At 40.8% G+C, this 23784-nt stretch overlaps 1 protein-coding gene across 14 annotated transcripts in view; it reads right to left on the bottom strand.

Moving 5' to 3' along the window:
• The window catches only part of Svil (Supervillin), a 127631-nt gene that overhangs the window by 41174 nt on the left and 62673 nt on the right, over positions 1 to 23784 (bottom strand). For 10 of the 14 annotated variants that reach the window (XM_089468549.1, XM_089468546.1, XM_089468545.1 and 7 more), the window contains 7 exons: positions 16881 to 18555; positions 12813 to 13192; positions 9861 to 10358; positions 9160 to 9611; positions 8990 to 9095; positions 7036 to 8590; positions 753 to 1372 (listed from right to left, as the gene is read on the bottom strand). In XM_089468549.1, the coding sequence (XP_089324675.1) occupies positions 753 to 1372; positions 7036 to 8590; positions 8990 to 9095; positions 9160 to 9611; positions 9861 to 10358; positions 12813 to 13192; positions 16881 to 18555 (5286 nt within the window). Of the gene's footprint in view, positions 1 to 752; positions 1373 to 4963; positions 5143 to 7035; positions 8591 to 8989; positions 9096 to 9159; positions 9612 to 9860; positions 10359 to 12812; positions 13193 to 16880; positions 18556 to 23784 lie in introns of those variants that run through there. The other 4 variants (XM_089468550.1, XM_089468551.1, XM_018006035.2 and 1 more) reach the window with 4 other exon arrangements.

Genomic DNA, 23784 nt, shown 5'->3' with positions numbered 1-23784 from the left:
TCGGCGTGCTGACCAGACCGAAACCCATTGCCATATCAAACAAACACTGTGGAGTATTCTTAATTTATGGTACTTTATGGATATGCTCTCTTTCACTAGTTCAAGAGAGTGAACTAGCTCAATTGAATAAGATAACTTGAGCTATATTTTAGAGGATCTATATGAACGCAGCTCAGAAAGAATAAGTCTAATGAAGCCATTTGAATATCATCTATTCCTATACCTGAACTGCTCCTTATATATGGAGTTCAATTTATTTCAAGAGAGTGAGAAATGAGAATTGTGATTTGCTGATCAAACGTAACAGAGACGTAACTAAAAGGAAAGCAGTTTAGATTAATTCAATTCAAAGATTTGCCTAAGGTAACTCACCTCTTGGGATGCAATTAGAAATGGTATAATTACCAAATAAAATAAATGTGCAAAAAACAGTTTTGAATTCGCTACTTTCTAACGCTTTAAGCTGGACTTAAGAACCGGTTCTTTTTAACCTGTTCACGCCGAACCACATCACAACTCTAGTAGCTGCTACTACGAACTCGTATTAAGCGTAACTGTCTTTTGTTATTGTTGCTTTACGCATCGCTGCTCCAATGGCGAATAAAGTTCGCAGTTGCTCCATAGCCCCCCGAAGTCCCTCCCACAGGTCTTTCACTCTTAATGGCCTAATGCTAATTTCTGTTATGTTGATGATATTTGCGGACTATCTTTGTTGTTGATTTCGCTGTTGTTGATGTTGTTGTTGTACTCACCTTGACTGCTGGCGAATGAACGCGACTGCGCTGGCAACTGCTCTCTACCGGCCGCCTCCCGTCGGCTGCGCGACTGCTCCTGCAGCTGCTGGAACATGTTGGCTCGAGCACGAACACTATTGCTGCGTGCCACGCCCACGCTAGTGCTTGACTGGGTGGCCGTGGAGGCGTCTTCGCTGAGCGACTGAATGGCCGAGTCATTGTCTATGCCGGACATCTCGAAGATGTGCTCCGTATCGTTGTTGCCCACAGACAATGTCAGCTGTTCGCTTAGGCTGGCGTTGATGCTATCACTGACCGAATGCTGGCGGTGCAGGCTGTGCGAGGAGTTGGCCGGTGTCGGTGCCGGAGTACCCGTCACTGTCAGCTGCAGCAGGCGTGGCTGTGTCGAGCTGCGTCCCAAGCGGAAAGAATTGCCGGCCGTCGAGTGGGTCGATGAGGAGAGCAGCAGCGGTGCTGGCACGTGGCTCAGCGGTTGTCCAGTGATGGGCGAGATTAACGGCTGATGCTGTTGTTGCTGCAGCTGGTGCTGATGCGGATGGTGATGGATTTCCAATGGTTTCGTGGGCTTGAAGGCCGATGTAGCCGAGATATCGAATGGCGTGGAGTTTGCTTTAAAGCTGTAACGCAAAAAGAGGAAAAAAGATTATATTTAATGTAAATTTATAATAAAATTTATAGCAAAATAATATATTCAGGGATCATCCGCTCCAGCTGTCTTTCTGTCCCATTCTATTTCGTTTCTTCCGGTCTTTTCTCAAATCCCCTCTTTTTCCCTACTGATCTCTTTTATCCTAATTTATCCATACCGGTCTCTCTCTCAGTCCACCAACCTTTCTCCCTTTCTTACCCTCTCTCTTTCTAGTTCTATCTTAGTCTATCACGACAGCCGTTTTAGCTCCTCTCTATTTCTTCTCTCCCTAATATCGTCCTCAATGTGTTCTCTGTCTTATTCTTCATACATTTCTCTCTCTCTCTCTCTCTCTCTCTCTCTCTCTCTCTCTCTCTCTCTATCTAGCTTCCTTCTTGTCCTTTACCCCCCTTATAGCATCCATCTCGCTCTAACACTCCACTGAAAATCTCATCTGATTCTTTTATTCAATTGCTCTCTAGTTCTTCTCTTTGACTCTTCTCTTTCTCTCATCTATCGCCGACTATCGGCACTTTCCCTCTCTTTCTCGCTTCTCTCTGTTGCTCTTTCTGATCTTTGAACAATGCGCTATTAGGGGCAATCATAATTATAGGCAAACGCATTTTTTCCCTACGCTAATTACACACGTTTTTTTGTAGTTTTTGGATTTTGTATGGTGAAATTTGATTGACAACCCCCAGGTAAAAGTTAAGCTGAGCCAATTAACTGCAATAATTAGCTGCAAATGTGTTTTTGCTGAAAGCGAAATCACTATGCTTATGCTCGATTATAATTTATTCAAAAAAGAAGTTTTTTCATGCGAATACGAATACTTGGAATTAGGATAATCTTTAAAATTCAAATTTCACAGCTAAATTAAGCAGCTCATTGGCAACTTGTTCAGCTCATTGGCCCAGTATATGCCCCGAGTTTATCTACTAAACAAAGCATTAGCCGCATTTTTTGTAGAACAGGAGAAAAAACCGAACAAACTATAAATAAACAAAATATAAACCTAAACAAGTAAGAAAGCTCCAGTCGAGACTGCTCGACTAGGAGATACCCTGAACCCTCCAAGCTGATATTCTAATCATTCTGCACTTCTTTTATGCACACATACATACACATGCATCCACACGCACGCATAAGCCTGCGCTCTGCTAACTGCGCAGTAAGCAGCGACTGCGCTTGGGCTGCGCTGCAGTGTGGGCAATATTATGAGAATTTATTTGTTAAATAATTTCTTTTGTAGACATACGATCTTAATGAAACTTTTAGAGCGTAATCATATGGTGAATATGTGTGTATATTCCAAAGCCCAAGTCTCTAGTATTTGAAATACGCTTTTTACAAAAGTGAGGGTGAGGGGGTAAATTTAAGGGTGGGGGGTAAATTTTAACAAAAACCGAAATTGTATAAATTGCATATAAGCATACATTAAAAATTTGGAGACTCTAGCAATAAGGGTGTAGAAGATATAATTTTATAACTGGTTTTCGATAATGTTTTTTATCGATAAAAAAAGATCGGGATGAGTTATCGATTTTTAATGATAAACTTGATATGCGCGCTGTAATTACGGACATTTTAAAAGAAATTTGAAGTCTCTAGCTCTTATATCTTCTGAAATCGACGCGTTCATACATACGGACAGACGGACAGACGGACAGACGGACAGACGGACGGACGGACAGACGGACAGACAGACGGACAGGGCCAAATCAACTCAGCTCGTCACCCTGATCAAGAATATATATACTTTGTGGGGTCTGCCACGCCTCCTTCTCCCTGTTACATACATTTCAACAAAACCATTATACCCTGATTTCCCATTTTCAATGGGTTCAGGGTATAAAAAGAAATGTACTAATTGGATTTGAATAGCCGCCGCAAAGAGCGAGAGAGAGAGGAAGAGAGCGAGAGAGCATTCTTAAGAGATGCCAAAACTTAAAAAACCAAACAACAACAAAAAAGATCGATAATACATATACATATATAAATATGTGTATGCATATGTACATAAATATATAATTATTATTTCATTAATTTTTGACTAATATTCGAACCACGGTTAACCACATTTCACAGTGTCTGACCCAAAAAATAATTTTGTTGAATTTTGCACTCCAATTTGTAGTTCACTAATAATATAAAATTAATTTTATTTCTCTTTTTTTTTCATTTTTTTTTTTTTTTGCAAATTTCACAGAAAATTGTGGATTTTGTGTTTTTATTTTGTTGAGGAATTTATATATATTTCCATTTGAGTGCACAATTTCCATGGACTTATTCATAGAACATTACGAAATGTTATTGCCGCAGCTTTTCCATTTGGCTATATGTAATAACAGACTATGACAACGATTAACACGCGCTTTTTGGCAGGTGAGAAGCGACTTCCTCTCCCTATCTCTCTATCACCGTCTCTGTCTGTCTATGCGTACTACTACTGCCCGATAACCGGTGTCTAAAGCAACTGGCGACAGCTTCGTGAGACCGGTGCTTGGAAACTGATAGATTTTGTGTTTTCTTTTACCTATGCGACGGCTGATAAGAACCAAGAACCAAGAGCCGATAGATTTGATATTTTTTATCAGTTGGCTTTTTTCTTTTCTTTATTCCTTTTTTTTATAACGATTTACTATTTATTTATGCTCGTTATATATTGACACACACACACACATGTACGCACGCAATCGCACACATATACATTTCAAATAGATTTTCCCGAAATGAAAAACAAAATTTTCAGCCGGAGCGGCCCCGTTGAAAATTGAAAAGGCGATCGCGAGCAACTGAGCGCAAAATTTGTAAAAACAAAGTGGGCAAAGCGAAGCCGACGATCAACGGCGGTGCCTCTGCCGCTGTCGCCGTTGGCGTCGCTGTCGACTGCACTGCCATTGCGGCCACAGCAAAATTTAAATTATTTTCAGCTTTGTTTTCGTTTTATTGCCCATGGTCTACACACACATACACATTCTCATACATACGCACATTTATTTTCGTACACTATTTTCTCTCTCTCTATTTTCCACAATTTCAAAATGTCTTTGTTGTACGTAAACTTTTCATTCCGATTCTTGACTTTTCTCTTTGGTAAGAGAAAAATCTAGGTAAAGAGCTTGTCACAAAATTTGGCTTAGTTAAAATTAGGCTTTAACTGAAACCGAGTTTGTAATTGTAATTCCCGAATGGTTTTGGTTTTGGCCACAAATTGACTCATGGTCTAAAAACAAAACATTGAATTTACCAAAGTTTTCAATCACCGAATATTAACGTACTCATCATCCAAAAGCCAATTCAATAATCTAATCATTGTCAATCTACTATTTTATTACCTAACTTATTAGACAACACATGTTTACTAGCTGTACTATAAATATTCTACATGTAGCTCTGTACACAGTCCTTGATTTCGTATACGTTATCTGGCCAATAGCTGCAAGTGTAGGCCATTAAAACGCGTCACACCTCTTGTATAACACTTATCGCAGAGTCGTTGAATTTTTATGGCTTGCACAATTGGCAATGCTGTTACGATTTCCATTTTTCTATTTCTGGTTTTTCATTTTCTATTTACCGTTTTCTGATATACGCCTCAAACATTCTTTCGCTCTGTCGACGCTGGAACAACATGAAGAAGAGGAAGAGCGCTCAACCCTTAACAATCGCTAACCGAACCAAGTCAAAAGTATCTGTGGACGCTTTCGCATGCGACAGCCAACTGAATGCAACGCTCCAAGCAACACATTGACTATTCGGAAAAAACAACACTAAAGACGGGCCTTGAGAAGACCCCATTGCCCTCGCCCACTCCCCTTTACAGGAGGCATTGCAAATATGGCTGGCATAAATTTGCGCATCACAATGGCAGTCGCTAAAAGCTATAGACAATACATCGAATCGGATCGGCGCATGCAAATGCGGCAGAGTGCGAAGAATAGCAACAAAAGAGAGTTTATTTCATATGATTGACGACGCTTGTATACTCTTGACAGATAGTGAAACTGGAAAGGCTGGAATATATGGAATCTGAATATGTACTTGAGTACGGCTTGACAAATATGAAATATAATATGGGGGAGTGCCAAGAATAGTAATAAAAGCCTTGTTTTATGATTGACGAAGCTTGAATACTCTAGAAAATAGAATTAGTTAACGAAATTTAGCTATAAAACGATGGAAAATGGGAGCTAACGTATTAGTTTATATAGTATTTTTATATACCATTTCAAATCTAAGGATGTACATTAAGCTTATATAATGTGACAATGCTTAAAGACCTTAAACATTAAAACTACTTTAAGAATTTTTCAATTCGAAAAAGGGGAAAAGCAGAAAAAATCTTAAAAAGATTCTAGATCTTATCAATGGGTTCAACTTTCTTTAAAATCCATACGATTCCATTTCACCTCATTTTTTTAAAGGGTATATTCAAAAAACTGAATACTAAACATGACTCCCAATATCAGCTTTTGTTGAGTTCGTCAGAAATTTCGGATACGCCTCGAGAGGTGTGGCAAACAGAACAAACGCAGCCAGGTATACGAACAAAAAAGCCCAGGCACATAAAATGCTGACATGAAAACCCCGTTAAATAGAAGGTGTCTGTCGGTCGGTTCTCTACTTTGGTCTATTCTTCTTTGAGCAGTCGGAAATACTAGTTGGTAACGAGCGGTACACTTATCTGGAAACGGGGTTTACGAGCGTACCATTGGCGCCGACACACACACAGGGAATTCGCAGAAAAAGGGCGTGATGAGAGTTCTTGGGCGTGTTTATACTAATTGCCAAAAAGATAGCAACTACCAAGGTCATTTGCACTTGAACTTGCGTTCACACGCAGCACACACAACCAAAAAACATTGCTCTCAATTTATTGAAATGTTATCAATCTATGATGGCTCTTTGGCTCAACATTTAAGCAAGTCTATTCCGCCTCACTCGAACCACTCAAGCCCCTCAAGTAACGCAACCTTCTCTTTTCATCGACTTCATTTCTGCAGCACTGTTGGCCTCAGTGGTCAGTCAGTCAGTCAGTCAGTGAGGTAATTATGCCAGCAATAAGCTGCTTAAGGTGACAACAACAACTTAGTGATATGCAATTTGTGATGGGCTTATATGGAAAGCATTTGAGGAGTAGCTTAAACTGGACTTAAGGTAAATGCGGAGGCCTGGCCTCTGAAGCTGGAAGCCCGACAACCGACAAGATTCCTTGGGTTCTCAAGAGAGTCTACTTGCAATGGAGATCGCTTAAAGAGTTGCTCAAGCTGCACTCAGGGTTATTCACAAAGAAGCCTAGAAAATGCCCCTGAAACTGGAAGCCCCACAGATTCTGAGGGATCTTAAGAGAGTCTGCTTTAAGTTCTTCTCCTCACTAAAAACTAAGCGGAATATAATTTGTTCTAGCCTACGAGAGAGATCGCTTAAAGAGTTTCTGAAGGTGCACTCTGGGTTATTCACAAAGAAGCCTAGAAAATGCCCCTGAAGCTGGAAACCAAAGAACTAACAAAATTCCGAGAGATCTTAAGACATAGCATACAATCAAGATTGCTTAAAGAGTAGGTAAAGCTCTCTTATGCTAGAAGTTCTACAAATGCCAACATTCCGAGCATTCCCAAACGAGTCTATATTCCCATTTATCATACTCACAAGCTCTTCTCGTCGCTGGTCACTGGCTGCGTCTTGTAACGATCTTTGTAGAGATCTCTGCGTAGAACACTGGGCTTCAACAGTTTGGGCGTGGCGCCGGAGTCGTTCAACTGCGTTGTCTGCTGCAGCGGCGAGTCCCAGCTGCTGTTGAGACCAGCTGGGCCAAACGTGCTGCTCATCGGGGGTGTCGATAGCATTTCCATGTGCTTGATGCGTTCAGCCACCGAGATGTTTGATGGCGTTGTCACAATATCAACGGGCGTCTGTGAATTGGTTATGGCATCCAAGGCGGCAGCCAGATTCATGACGGGCGGCGCATCCTGGCGTTCCAAGGAGCGAGTGCGACGCTTGAGCAGACTCGTGGCGCTCTCTTCCTGAGCGAGCTGAGCATTGCCAAGGGAGCGACGCTTCGACGGGGAATCCGTTTTCAATATGGGACGCATTGTGTTTGCCTCATTGGCAATGGTGTCATTAGATTCCTGGGTCACTTCACTTAAATCGAATTCCTCGCGGCTGCTCTTGCGACTGCTCTTGAGTATGGGCCGAATCTCGTGCTCATCGGCCTCACCGAACGACTTCTTCTTTAGTATGGGCTTTGGCGGTCGTGCTGCCTCCTCGCTGGAGGTGCTCTCCTGCTTGAGGATGGGCCGTATCTCGTGCTCCTCACTGTCCTCGATGCCAGCTAGGCTGCCGTCGTGCGCGGCCAGCTCAGCGGCGGCCAAGGTGACCGCCTGCGAGATGGAAACGTGCTTCGAGACGTGTCCACCGCCATCCGAGGGAGTCGACAGCGAGTCCTTCTTCTTTAGGATGCTATGCGGCTGTGACTCGTTTGCCGATGGACAGCCATCGCTCTTGGAGCTCTCGTAGCTGCTCTGCTTGAGGATGCCGTGCGCCTGGCCCGAGCTGAGCGTGATGCCCGCCTCCTCCAGGGAATTGCGACGCGCCGACTTGATCAGAATACTTCGCTCATCAGGCGAATGGGAGCGAGAATAGTAGCGCGACTCATCCAGACTCGAGCGCTTCTTCAGTATACCCTGGCGCTTGCTCCGGCTGCTCGTCGCCAGTGGCGTGTCCAGCACCGTGGCCGAGAACGTCACCGGCGACGCATTGCTGGAGGCGCTCGAATTGCACTCGCCAAAGGCATGCTCCTTCTTCTTCAGTATGGACACAATCTGGTTGGGTGCAGGCGGCGAGTTCTGTGTGGAGACGGAGGCTGCAGCCAGTGCAGAGGATGAAGCTACTTCATCCGTGCTCTTGCGTCGCAGCGCCGATTCATGCTGACCAGATGTCACCTGGGCCTGTTCGGCAATCTTCTTAATCTCGGCCAGATCCGTTTTGGTGCGCTCGTTCAGCTTTTGGCTCAGGCCGCGTGCCAGACGCAACGATTCCGATTTGGATGCAGATTCGCTGCAGGAGCTCCTCGGCAGTGGCTGCGGAGGCGACTGAGGCTGCGGTTGCAGCAGCAGCTCTCGCAGCGACTCATCATCCCCTGGCATCAAAGGACGAGCCATGCCCAGTTCACGACGTCGTCGCCGGCGCATGGACGAATTCTCATCTGCAAGGCAAAAAAGGAAATATGAATAAGAGTGCAAACTAAACGAAATTGACAAAAAGAAACAAGAAACAATTAAGAAACACATGCAACTGGACAGTGGGAGCAGCATAACATATTGCAAACAGCTGGTACGTATAACAGATTCGAGCAGGAAGCTTTCGTGATATACACAGTGATGCAGTTGCAAGTATTGAACGTGTTGAATGCTCGTTGCGTGCCACATGATGCACTGAATGTTGCAGCAATGCAACAGCCTCTTTTACACGATCACCGCTGGGGCAATCAAGCCTGACGATGATGCCCGAAATTGGATGAGACAGCGGGCCTCGCCTCACTCCTCTGCTAGCCAAACCCCTGCTGCTGCCAGCCCGTTGGCTTCTGGCTTGGTGGCCCACTTACCGCTATCCTTGGTGGCTTCCTCGTTGTATGAACGATTCAGATTCGATTTGCGTTTCGCTGATTTATCGCGATCACCGCTGCGACGCGGCAAAGGTGAGGCTTCCGGCTGAAAAATAAAAATAAATAATATATTTAAATGAATCGATATATTATATATAGAGTTGACTCACAGTTCGCTTGTGCTTTTGCACGGGACTCAGCTGCAGGTTGGTCAGATTATCACGTTGCTTGCCCACGCTGGCGCCACTGCCGTCCTCATGCTCCACCTCGGCGCACATTGTGGAGCTTCTGGGTCGCATGTGCAATGTGCACTCGGCCTTAGCCGGACTCAGTGGTCCGCCCGTAAAGTGCAGCTCGCTCAGATTCTGCTTCATCGATAGATTATTGGCCGTGGCCACCAACGGGCGTCGCTCCACCGGCTCCGCTGGCTGCGACGCCGATCGTGCCGTATTCCTTGGCGTATCCGAGTTGAAGCCGCTGCTGCTGCTGCGCTTGGGCGACAGCTCCGAGCTGCTCAGGCGTCGGCCAGGCGGCGTGGAGTTTGTACGCAGCGCACTGGGCGAAGTGAAGCGTGGACGTGGATGCGGCGGCTGCTGATGCTGCTCCTCTTCTTTCTTGCGATCTGATTATGTATGTGTGTGTGGGTGTGTATTGCAAATGGTGGGGAAGACAGCATGAAATGACAGTTAGTTAGGATTCTTCAGCATATTAAGGGATAACAAAAACTACCAAAAACAAAGAGCAATAATATCTATGTTACAACTATGAAACCAACACCAATAGAGAGCAGAGTGTAGAGCGCATGTGAGTGTGTGTGCGTGTGTGTGTGTAGATGGGTACCGGGTATCAAATGATTGAATGAATAACTCACCGAGCGCTGCGGCACGCAGACGACTGGCTTTGGTTGTGCGCACCGCTGGCGAGGATTGGGGCGAGGATGAGGAGCTGCTCAACAGCGGACTACACTGCGGGGGCGTGTGGCTGCTGCTGCCGCCAATGCGCAGAGGCGAAAGCAAATTTTTGCGTCGCTTTGAAGGTGACGCTGCTGCTGCTGTTGTAGTTGCAGTTGCAGCTGTTGTTGTTGCTGCAGCAACTGTTGCTGTTGCTGCTGCTGCTGCTGCTGTTGCTTTAAGCACTATCAATGGCGCTTTGCTTCTGGGCGTGGCAAGGGGTGGCATGGGCGTGGCGTGGCAAGGCTGTTGCTGTTGCTGATGTTGCTGACTGTTATTGTTAAAGCGGCTGTTGTTGCTGTTGCTGTTACTGCTGTTGCTGTTGCTGTTGCTGTTGCTGTTACTGTTGTTGTTGATGTTGCAAGTGAAATGAATGCTGCGTTTGTTGGCGCTTGTCGAGGCAACAGTATTGAGTAGCGCTGCGTCACAATTGATAAATGTTTGCAAGGATACGCGTGAGTATGTTTCAGAAGAGATTTAAGCAATTTCATATCTATGTGTGCCAGGTTGTGTGAGTGAATGTGTGTGTGTATGTGTGTGTGTATGTGTGTGTGTGCGAGTCATTTTAATTGCATTACATGCTATCAAAACAATAGGGTGTGATTGTTTGATCGTTGTTGGCAAATTGTTCGGCACAACTTTCTATGTACGAAAGGTTTTCCCCATGTTGGGTGGGGCCATGGGGCTAGGTAGTCATATGCTGAGGTATTTTATAGTCGTGTCTACTCTAGACAAAAAAGTTTTTAGCAAATATTAATACTCTACTATAATCGTGCAATACATTCTCAAATAACTAAACTTTACTATCGATTTCAATCGATAAAATTATAGATTCATATTATCGATCATTTAAAAGCAAAACTTGAGCTGTTCGTGACATATCGTACAATTTCAAGTCTTTATATTTTATAGATAAACATAAAGATATAAATTTACTCGATCATGCCTGCTTTATTCCTTTACCTACATTTGGAACAAGCATGCAGATGAACACAATATATATAGAACTACTCAATAGTTCTCTTTAAGAACTTAAGAACTGCCTCTCATGAGGCCGACCTATTTGAGTTAAATAATCTTGTAAATGCTTGCCAAAACGTTGGAGAGAAACAAGTTGAGCTGCTTCGGTTCAATGTCCATATGTCCGTCAGTCAGAGATCAGTCAACTTTATGCTACGAGCATTGGCCCTAGACAAAAAGGTCCACATGGGGCAAGAGTGAGAAACAGACAAAGAAATGAAATTAATAACGTTGAAGCCCAAACAATAAAGCCGAGCCCCAAAACACAAAAAAAAAACTAAGATATATAATAAAATATATCGTTGCAAAATTTGTAAATCAAATCGAATCAAACGAAAATTAGGTTAAGTAAGGTAACTAAAGTGAAAAAAAAAACAAACACTTTAAACTTCGATCTATTGAAGAACTTTTATGGGATTCGTGGGAAATTGAGGTTTATATGCATTATGACATATGAAGTTATCAGATGAGGTTTTCGAACTATGTAAATTTGTCAATCAATCAAGTTTTTTTTTTTGGGCACTTTCTCGAGCGCCGTTTTTATGAGAGACTGTCAAAATGTTTTATGAAACTGTTTAACAAATTGATAATAAAAAGGAGGAAGATGGCAAAAAGTTTTGAATGAATCAAAGTTTGTTGTTTTTTATATTTTTATTTGAATTGATAAATAAATTAAATGGGCACAGCCGTGTCGCATACTCATTATATATTTTATCTTTCTCTCTGTTTAGCAATTTAATGAAATCTTCGATTTGCCTAAGTCTGCCTTTTTTTTTTTTTGACGCATCGAAATAAACTATGCAAAAAATTACAAAATCAAATCTTTAGATTTGCAGATAATGCAAAATATTGCAAAATTGTTTTAGACATAATATAAATAACTATTTTGAAATTGTGATTGCTTCTTATATAATTTGTTGGACACGTATTGAAGTCTAATTTTAGTTTTTTTTTTTCGAAGTTTTTGTTTTTGTTGTTTTTTTGTTGGTTAGCAATTTTTGAAGGTCTTAGCAAAGATTTGCGCTCGATTGGCAAGCAGTACAAGATCTAATTTAGTTCAAATTACTTTTAAGTGCTCGAACAGACATCAAATAGCAATGTGGCAACAAGATTTTTCAAGTGTTCGACTCTTGAGAGTTCAACTAATTTGCAGTTTTAGTAATGTTGACAGTTCACCTTTACGGCTGATGGAGCTGAAAGGCTAGCTAATTATGGTGTTTATTGTTTTGGTGGGAAAGCAGGAAAAACAACTGAGAGAAGAAAAGACGAAAATGCTGAAGAGATGAAGACTTGAGAGTTGGCACAGGTATAAATCATTAAATGATCTACTAGATAAGGATTGTGGGATCTCCTTACATAAGGATAGATCATTAAAGTCATATCAAATGTATAAGTTTTAGGTAAAGATAGTTTATCGAAAATATTATACATAATAAATATATAAGTGCGGAAATTACTAGATAAGGAAAGGTGATTGAAGAATCTACGAGATAAGGATTGTAGGAGATAAGGATAAAATTGAAGTTTCTTCTTCACTTGGTATACAGAAAATACTCAAAATAAAATACTATAATTGTAAGAAATACCAAAGACAAAGTACGCTGTCTAACAAAGTATTGGAAAGGCATAAAATAGCAGGAATAAATTGTGTATGATTCAGGCAATAATAAATTAAAAAGCTAGTTGAAAAGCATATATCTATATACATATATCCATATCTATATCTAATTAAAATTCAACAGTTCAAGCAATTGAATAAAACGGCGCACAACAATAGCAAGGTAGACGGACAAAAGGACAAAACACAACGGCACAAAGCAAATACGCTTTTTTCTTTCAGTTTCTCGACTCACCTGAGTTGCCGGCTGTGGGGCGTAGGTGCACGATGTTGGATGCTGTCGATGTGCTCTTAGGAACTTCGATGTGTTGTGACTGCAACTGCAGCTGCCTGGCATTTGTCATTACAGATGTGGCGGCTGTCTCATAAGCGGAGCTGTTGCCATTCGTTGATGATTGCGGATCGGTTGCAGTTGCAACATCAACAGTTGTCTTTGTTGTTGCACCTGCTATTGATTGCTGCTGCTGCTGCTGCTGCTGCTGCTGTTGCTGATGGTGCCTACGTGTGGGCGATGGCGAGCTGTTGGATGAATCGCTGTAATAGCCAACGGGCGGTGGCGGGGACGAGTGGCCAGCACTTTGACGACTGCCGGAACGCGGTGTTCGAGTTATGAATCTGCAGGCAAAGAAAATATATAAAATAAATATAAATAAAACAGTGCGAAAAGGATCGTCTAGCTTACAAGCAACTTGTAACTGTAATTGTTAACGCGGCTAACTCAAGTTAACTACAAGATTTGCCAAGGAAATGAAGAGAAAGATAGAAACCGTATTTTTCGTTGAGTTCCGCTAGATGCGGCACAGCTAGACGCCTTCAAACACGCTCAACAACTGCCGACGGGCAAACTGAAAGTAACTCTGCTAACCCAAGCTGCAGAGACGATAACCAACAACAACAACAAGAAACTACAACCAACGGCCGACAACAACAACAACAATAACAACAACCAGTGAGCGAAGCTAATAACAAGAGGTTGTTGTTTTTTTTTTTTTTTTGGCTGCTGGCTGTTTGGGTTTTGCCGCCGCTTGTTTTGTGTATTTTTGTATCTTGCAGATACACACACACACATGCACAGACAGACATACATTCACACACACTCACTGGCAGCCACAAATTAACTCAAAACTCAAAAACGAAAACACTCAAAGAGCGAAAATTCGCACATACAATTTGGCTGTGTCTCAACTTTTGCTCAGGTAGCCGCTCTCATTCGTATCTGAACATTCGTGTTGCTATATTGCTGTCGTGTTCCTGTTGTACACACATATATCTTTTATCTCATCAAGAACAAAGCGCAACAAGTTATTTACTGTAGTTTGTGTTGCTTGTTGCCGTGGCTGTTGCTGCTGCTGCTGGGCATGCGCAGGTAGCCAAAAAAAAAAAAGAAAACTATCTCAATGTCATCTGCTCTTGTCATGTAAATAATATCCATTTGGCTGATGCGTCTGCGTTCACGTCTACGACTGCAACTGCTACTGCGACTGCAACTGGTCTGCGATTCACTTCCTTAATGCATTGCAGTTGCTCATCGAGCATGAGCCATGCGTCGTGAGTCAGTAAGCTACTCGGTTAGTCAATAAAATGCTGCGTGCCACAGCTCATCAGACTGCCAGAGCTAAATACGTCGCGACTTCTCAATGCCATAGTAAACAAACGCGGGAAGCAGAAGCAGAGCTGCAGGAGTTGGTATATATTTAAGAGAATAATTGGTCTGAAACGATTTCATATGACTTGTAGTTCCTTCATAGGTTTAAGATCTGTACTGCAACATTGTTGCACCCTAGAGGAAAAACAGCTAAATTTTATTTATTATTATTCAGAAATATCGCCGATCTGGCAACCTTATAATAAGCACAACTCTTTGATTTATAGGTATAACTGCAGAGTAGCTCAATAATAGTCAACTTATAGATCTTTAATCAAACTTAAGACTCTGTCAACCATCTACGTCTCTCTCTAATGGGCATTACTCCAGAGTAACTTAACAATACGACACTTGTAAAACATCCAAGAACTAGCTCTAACCTAATATAATTTAATCTGCTACTCATTTTCCGATCTACTAGTTCCAAAACAAACTCAAGTCTCTTATCAGATGACGCGTCGAGACGTTTTAAGGTCTTAAACATCTCCATCTACAATCGCAAACACACATTACATTTTCCAATCCACAAAACCCAATATACCCTTTTGGACAGCATCAGCGAGCTGAAAAACTATCAGCTCTTTAAGTATCATTACTATGTGCACTCAAGGCTATTCCAATTAAGAAGGTCGAAGACAGACAGATCATCATTAACGTCTCGCCTCTTCGATTACTTGAAGACATCTGCCAAATGGAAATTTCCAATTTTTATATATCATCTGGCAGGCAGGCAGGCTTTTCAGAGATTTGACAATCCAGCTGTTTGTCTGCTTGCTGCATTGCTAAAAAGAACTTTCCAACTAGTTGAGTATGTCAAAGAAAAGCTTTTTGCGCAGGCGGCGGAGGTGGGGTAAGAAAAAGGAAAAGTGATGCACCATTGAGCAACCGGTTGGCCACTTTTTGGCTGCGCAGCTGCAGCGCGGCCACGGCGAGCCAGAAAGCGAAATCAGGACTAGTTAGAAGACACGGCCAGACGACGAGACTACGCGACACCTTTGAGTCTTGACTGGGTCATAAAACGTAGAGTCGAGTAGATCTCCAAGGCTGATGCTCAAAACAAAATAGGCAATAAAAATCAAGGTTTAATTGAATGCAATTAAATTTTCCTGGTTTCCTAACAAATTCTATGTTGAATGCTTTTCTTGTTGTTGACAGTTTTCCACTCTAGTTTTTGAATACTTTGAGAGACAGGTAAACGTTGAGTAAGGGTAAATGGGGTATATTGATTTTATGCCATGCTGAAGGCAATGGCATGGTTATTCCTAGAAAGTCTATGGATATTCATAAACAGGATATATAGATTTAATTGCTAAAGACCTCTTTCTTTTGGAATACTTTAGCCCATCTCTCAGTTCCTCGAGCTCCTAAGCTATAAAAACTGAAGAGCTTTATAATTTCTGTAGAATAAAAAACATAAACCTGACTTTGCCAAAAAAAAAAAACAAATATTATGCACTTATCTAATCCCTACGTTCCCTGCCTCAGCTTCAGTGTATTTAGAGGTCGTGCACTCTCGACTAGAGCACTCTTAGTGTTTCTTTTCTTCTATTTTTTTTTGTGTGACAATTTTCCACTCTTTTTCTATTTTGTATTTGAAATTTTCGTCTCTTTTCTGTTGTCGCTTTTATGAGGCATTTTTGTAGCGAAAGCCGATGGACAGCCTATGGAAAACTTGTCGCCCGGTTTTTCGGTTTGTCAGTTTTTATTTTTGTTTGAGTCTCGACCGTACAACAGGTGCTTTCTAAAGTCGGGTTCCGGGGTCGGGGTCGAAATTCGTCGTTTTTGATTTATCTTATTATAATTGATGGAACTGCTGCACTGGCACTGGCACTGCTAAAGATGTCTCTACCAACAGCGAATAGCGAACAGCAAACAACCAACAGCCAACAGGCAACATTCAACATTGAAAATATCAAATCAAAACAATGGACAGACACAACATAACAGCGCATTAATACTAACAAATTTTTTAACAATATACAGATTTGATTTGTTAACAAGAGAGTCGAATCTGATGCTGTTGATGTTCGTTTTGTTGTTGTTGTTATTATTTGTTGTTGATTTGTTTTGGGGGCCCGGCTTTGGAATTGTGTAACACAATTTGTGAGTGAAGATTTGTAACCACAATTGAACGCGATTTGTTTTAGCGGTTAAGGATTAGGAATGCCCTAAGCTCATCACGCGGAGAGTTAAGCTCTAAGCTTTAGCTAAATTTAGCTGAGAAACGACAATGGTTCATTTAACAAATTGTTTATGGTTTTCTATAAAAGTTCAGTTTCTCTTTCAGCTGAAAAGAAAGATTTTCAAGCAGGAAAGGTTTATGATCTTAATGGGAAGTTGGATAGAATACAAAAGTGTATTAACTGGAAAAATAATTTATATAAACAAACATAACAGAGACTCTCCGACTAGGATATACCCTGAACTCTGAGCAGATCAGTTGATTCAATCATTCAATATCAGACGATCGTCTCTAAGCCACCTAGAAATCATCCTAAGACCAAAGGAAATTAATGAAATACGTATGATATATGCACAAAAGCATTTACAGACAGAACTGCAATAACATTTTTAGATCTACATATACATGAACAAAGCTAAGCTGTTAAATATATAGTAGGTTTACTATAGTTCGCTCTCGGATAAATGGCCACTTACCTGCGTGCATTAGTCGCCTGATGATGATGATTGGATAGTGGCTGAGACTGAGACTGGGTCTGGTTGAGGTTCTGGTGAGGATCGTCTACGGTCACTGAATGCTGATGATCGAGTGTGTCGGGAGATGCGGACAGTTCATTATGTTGATAATGATGCTCTGGCTGATAAGGAGGATGTTGATGATGATGACTATTATGATCATTAGCACCGTTTAAGAACTGCGCAGACTTGTCCATGGTGGAGCACAGCTCCTCTTGCCAGCGTGCCAGTGTCTCGATCACTTCCCCTGGCTCATAGTTTGAAGATTTTAGTTCCTCTTGATCTTGCTGATTCTCATTCGCTGCCAGCTTTTTGCTGCTGGTCTTTTGGACACAACGAGTTATGTCCGGTATCGATAATTTCGGTGGCTCCACAAACAGGCCCTCCGTATTCATGGGCTGCCCATCCTTGTAACTCAACACCAGCTGTGAAGTGGGCGCCGAGTAGGACAACTTATGCAATAGATCATGGCTCTTCACTGGATGGGGCTCGACAGGATCGTTCGAGTCAGCTGCTGGCGTCACCTCTAGCTCGGCCTCAATGGCCTTGATTCGTGTCAGATTTGTTGTCTTTTGACTAGGATGCAGTGCATGCGATTCATCGTCCGTGGAGAGCTCCTCTGAGGGCAGCACCCGGACGATGCGCTTCTGCTTGGTCAATTGGCGGTGCTTATCCGACTGATCCGATGGATGATGATGATTGCCGCTGCCGCTCATTGAATGTCTGTAATATTGATGGTGCAAAGGCCAAAAGGTCGCCAGTGTGTTGCTTTTGTTCAACTGTTGCGGCTGCTGCTGTTGCTCCTTCTGTTGCTGCTGCTCCTCCTCGTTGCTGCTGCTGCTGCTCCTGCTGCTGGCGCTGTTGCTGCTGCTGTTGCCTACGTCGAGGCCCTTCTCCTTGCATATTATGTCGTAGAGCGCGCTAATCGGACGCGATTCGCTACGCACACGCACGGCCCGCTTGCTGGAGCGCTGCTGAAAGCGCTGTTTATGCCGACTGTTGCGTCCGTTGGTCTGTGCACCTGCAACACCAGCTACTTGGATGCTAGCTTGAACTACAACGGGTGGTGATCTACAACAACTACTACTACGACTGGCAATAGGAATTTCGTTTTGGATTTGGCTTTGGTAGGTGGTTTCACCTTTTGTAGGGTTCACAGAGGACGGCAAGGATTTGGCGCAGCGTTCGTTGCTGTTGCGTTGGCGTCTTCTGCTGCTGCTGCTGCTGCTGTTGTTGTTGCTGTTGTTCTCTGTGGACACAGAGTCGCCAAGTCGAAAAAATTTTGCACGTTGACTGATCGTCTGATTGCTGGCTTTAACCGGGAAGCAACGCTGCTCAACTAGCTGAGTGCTGGGCGTACTATAAACACTCTGATAATTCTCATTCAATGCACCATCGTCGGATGCACTCGGTGTATGGATGCGTAGCTGCAGGTCCGTATAATAGGCTGGCGTTGTATGATGATGAAAGTGCGGATGTTGTCCCCGATACGAGATTCGTGTTATCGAGCCAGCTGATTCGTCTGATGGCTCCTTATGCTGTTGTTCTACTTGTTGTTGTTGTTGTTGTTGCTGGCAGCTAGTTTTGGCAGTGGCGGATGCTGTGGATAAGTCACTTGAGGCCGCAAAAGTAGTTTCTGCATGAAAGAAACAGAAAGAGGGAGAGAGAAAGAGTGAGTCAAGGAAAGTGCAAAGTAAATCTAATAAAATCTTAATTTAACTAAACGTATTGCTGCTGCTCCATGAAGAGCACAAGCACAAACCGCCCCCACACAGCAGGTGTGGGCGTTCGTTCCCATTGCCGTCGCGCCAACTAAATCTTGGCAGCAATTAAATTGCACCTGAGCACTCGTACTAATATGTCAAGGTGAGGTGAGGGTTGCTCGCCGCTTTTTATAGCACATTAGCGAGGGGACACAGCGCAATAGAGAATTCTGTTAAATGCAATCTCGACGACATTCTCTGCCTGCCGTCTCAAGGTATGCGCACACTCGACCTAGCCCTTTCATTTCTTTGCCTTGGCAAATCGGTTTATATGCAATGTAGTTAAAGTACTTATGAACAAAAAAAAAAAATAAAAAAATATTTACGATTGCAGAGAAACATCAAATTGAGCTTAGAGTACATTACGCTTGAGCACAAGCAACTGCAGTTTTTATTTCTCTCCCCCTTCTTTAGTAGCCACTAATATTTTCATAAAGTGCTTCATTTTCTCAATATTTCTTGAAATTCATAAAAAAAATATCCTAAAGCATTTTAACCTTTATATCAATTTTTAATCTTTTTCTTCGCTATTTCTAGAAGTCATTAGTGCTTCCCTTTGCTCAATTTTCTTTATCAAGCTCGGGAATATTCTTAAAAAAATCAACTAAATTAATAATAATAAAAAAATATATATATATTAAAAATTGAGCTTAGTATTGAATTTAAATTCTTTAAAAATATTATATTTTGTTTAATATAATTTAGTCCAGTTAGTCGTATTACTACATTAATGAACATATATTTATATATTTTTTCTATATACTTTTTACTTCTATCTATTCATCTAATTTAAATACATTTACTCCTCAAACTCAACCAAATATACCTTCTTTTCGCATTACAAATAAGCATAGCATAAAAATTAAATATTTAACCAATTTATAATTAATTCAATTAGACAACACAAATCGAGTTTATTAAAATGTTAAGCAAATTAATTGTAGGTAGACATCAAGGCTGGCATTTGGCAACAGTTGTTTAATTATTTTAATTGTTTCAATGGGGCCATTGAAGGGCTCTGCTATGAATGCGTTTGTGTGGGCGAGAGTCGAGTTGTGGCTACAGAGCACAACAGTTATGGTTTATCAAATTGAAAGACTCGCCCACGCGCACCAGACAGTATCTATAAAAGTTCCCCGCTCTACGTCCCTCACTGTATGTATGCCCTTTTTCAATAAAACTTAATTGAATTAAAAACCTTCAATGGACGTACTAAGTTTCAATGGAATCTCTCCTACCACGTTCTGCCTTTAAAATTTACTTATCAAATGAATTACGCATTAGCTAAAATTCATTACAAATTGTATAAAAACACAAAAAAAAAAAATTCTGTGCGGAATTCTCCATCGCAATTTGCTTGCCAAATTCTAAAATACAAAATATTTCAGAAATAAGATATATATCGTAATAAATAAACAAAGTCCGCAAGAAAATGCATTTGCTATATTTTTTGGCAGTTTGCCGTCTCGTTTCAGTTTTATTAAACAAAAAATTTTTTTGTTGGTTGCATGTTAACGTTTGGTTTCGCTTCTGTGCGGAAAAGTCGGCTAACTAATTGTTGGCAGAAAAAAAAAAAAAAAAAAAAAAAAAAAAAAAAAAAAACTGAGAGTTGATTCGCGCAACTAAACTGCATACAACAACAACAGTAACAACAACAATCAACACAACAACCACAATCGAACAGCAGCCTACAAATTGGCTGTGCAACATTTTTGTGGCTTCGACTGCCTATTACCAAACGCTTCTGCCCCTTGTTGTTGCTGCCACCTCCCCATACTTCTCTCTCACTCTCTCTCTCTCGCTGTCTCTCCCTCTCTTTTTCGTAAGTGGCAAGCTGATTGATCGATTGTTTTGCTTTTGCCACGGCCGGCCACATTGGTTGCATAATTAATATGGAAAGTGAAGGAGAGAAACGGCAAAGCTTTGAGTAAACCTAACTTGCCACATGCGACTCCAATATCGAAAACTGTTAAACAACAGGAGAAAACCTCGCATCGCACTTTGGGTGGCACTAAAAATTGGAATCGATACTGCATAAACAAACAAGTTGGAGTACTACGGGTCGGGAGTGCTCGACTAGAAGCTACCCGAACCCTTTAGAAATGCCGTTGCTGTTGTTGCTTTAGTTGTATTTTAGTTTTCATATCTGCATAGTCTATATCTGTATCCTTAGCATAAATAAATATATATATATTTGCATCCATAGCATAGAATAAATTCTAGAGAATAAAGTCAGCACCTAGAAATGCTGAACAAACAAAAGTTTGATATAAATTTCTAATGATTTCATTAAAATCGAAAACTTATCAATTGAAAAGAAGCTTGAACTGACAGACACTTTGACTCGTTTGCATCGACTCGACTTTCAATCATCATCGATAATATATATGTATACCCCCTTCACTGTTAAAGCTATGCATATACCCTGCCTTCACTCATTCTCAATTGCTTCAGTGTTTAAAAAAAAGCTGCAAACTGAATTTATAGTCGCTCTTGCAGTCGCTGTTTACAGTTGCAAGTCTTATTTTTAAACGCAAGGGCAAACTGCCCACATCACATCACCGTCGCCGTCGCTGTCGCCATCGTCAAGTGGCAGACAAGAAACTGTGCCTCCAACACAGCCACAGTCGACATCCACATCGACATCGACAGCCTCTTCGCGCTGCTCTCCGTCTCCTCTCTAAACACTAAAAATAACATTCACGTTTTTTATGCCGCCTGCCAATGCAATGCAGTGCAATGCAACAAATTTAATTATTAAGAACAATTCACTCATTCACTCACATATCGTTATCTCTCCTATATCGATTGTCTATAAAATGTTCAACTCTTTGGCACGTGGTTTATCTCTTTACAAGTCTGGCACTTACATATGTGGCGGTGCTTGCCGTTAAGAACGGAGAGCGTTGTGTGTATATAAGATTTTAATTAGCTTTACATTAAGAAATGAAATTTAAATTGGAACTAAAAGTATCTAAACCTTGAACTCTTTGGGGAATCGGGCTGTAATTGTTTTGTTTCTATTATTCGAAGCCCTTATATCACATGGCTTGGTATTATATATCTCAGTCTTTCGGTCAAAGAGACCCTTTGGCAATTTTCTTTTGTATAGAATTTATTTTTATACCCCAAACAGGATAGTTGATGTTGAGGAATATAATTAAATGACGGAAAGACCTGTGCTCAGACCCCATTAAGTATCAGCGGCTTACTCTATATAGACCCCTCTGCTTGTCTTCCTGTCCGTCAATTATAAACACGTTTACCACAAAAACTTTAAAGGTTATGTGCACAACTACTTCCTCTTACGTTCTTCCATAGGACCTGCCCATCAATTTTATTATTAAATATTCAATAGATTTTTTAATTTCTATGAAATCAATATGAAACCTTAAATTTTAAATGCCATAATTTAATCAGTCATTAGGTATAAAGATCTTTAAAAGATGCTAGACTTTAGAAAGATAACGCTATTCTATAAAAACTCTAAGAAAATTAGAACAATACAGAAATTTACAAATTTTATCATTAAACCAGTTTCAAATTTATTTGTATTATTATTTTTTTCTCTTTGTGCTGATGATGATGAAAAAATCTATTAAAAATCTTCAGACCTAATGACTGACAAAATGTTGCCATTTTGTTTGACAGAAATGATAAATGAGCTAATTGGCAATCATTATTTAGATTTCGGAAATATTTTTCTAAAGACTTAAGTCAAATTTTGTATTGCCTAGCTGACTTCTATTGTAGAACTTCAATGGGGATTTCAAATGATTTTTGATTGGAATATTTGTTGGATCGTTGGCTGCCGTCATTTCGGCGTTTATTAGGCTCTTAAGCCCTTCTATAAGGCGGCTGTAGCTAAAGCAACGTGAAATAGCTATCTTGAAACAATCAAAATTAAATAAAAGCCGACAGCTTTACAACATTACAACAACAACAACAACAATAACAGCCGGCCAATCAACAATAAACAAATACCACAATCTCCGGTTGCTTATATGGACGACAGACCAACTAAGTTTAAGCTTTTGAACCCTTTTTATCAAATGATATGGCAGACAGTAATGTGGGTAGGGAGCAAAAGACAATAACAATGGCAGCAAGAGCAACAACAACAATTTAGTAGTAGGTAAACAAAGGCTATAAAAATCATTAACAGTTATTAAACAATAATATAGCAAAGAATTTATATAGGAAATTGCTGAGATAGCTGGTGAACACTGGACGGTGGACGGTGGACAGTGGACGGTGGACAGTGGACGGTGGACAGTGGACGATGGATAGTGGACGAAGACGACACCAGAATCTAAAAATAACACAGAGTAACGCTGGCAATATACGACTAGGGAATACCCTGTATGAAAACAAGCAGCATTTAATTGGATTTCAGAAACAGAAATCTATAGACTAAGATGTTATAGAGTAAATGGAATTATATACGACTAAGGTATACTCTGTAGTGATACAGCATATGGATTATCGTAATCGATATAAATATAAAAGCTATAATAAATAAATATAAAGCTATAATAGTATACGACTGGATAATACTTTATAGTAAGACAACTATGTGATACTTTGTAGGAAAATGTATGAAGTATAATTGCATTATGGCAAAAGAAATCGATATATGTATATACAAAAACTAATAAGCAAATAAAAATATATACGACTCAATAACACCCTATAGTAAGGCAATTATATTATTGTTTAGATAAGCAAAGAAATTGATATATGTCTGAGGAAATCATTTACTAATCAACAGTTATTGATTAAAGTCAAAAATAAAACGTATACCCTGCATTAAAGCAACTAAACAATGGATTTGAATAAACAAAAAAATCGAATAAATACCCAAAGCTAAGCAATATATTTGAGTATAAATAAAAATAACAAGTGACATATCACAAACAGAAGAAAAGAGCAAATGACGACTGAGTAATACCCTGTAACGAGCAAAATAAACTATTATTTGGTAATCGAACACAAAAAAAAAAAAAACTAAGCAATAAATAAATAAAATACGAATGACTAATGCTCTGCAATGAGCACATTGTTTAGATAAGCACATAGAGGCGACAAATATACAAAAAGTA

Source organism: Drosophila arizonae, chromosome 4 (assembly GCF_054131065.1).
Source record: "Drosophila arizonae isolate 15081-1271.41 chromosome 4, UAZ_ARI_1.0, whole genome shotgun sequence".
Classification (NCBI taxonomy): domain Eukaryota; kingdom Metazoa; phylum Arthropoda; class Insecta; order Diptera; family Drosophilidae; genus Drosophila; species Drosophila arizonae.
The sequence above is the reverse complement of the archived record's forward strand: the minus strand, read 5'-3'. Positions and strand labels throughout refer to the sequence as shown.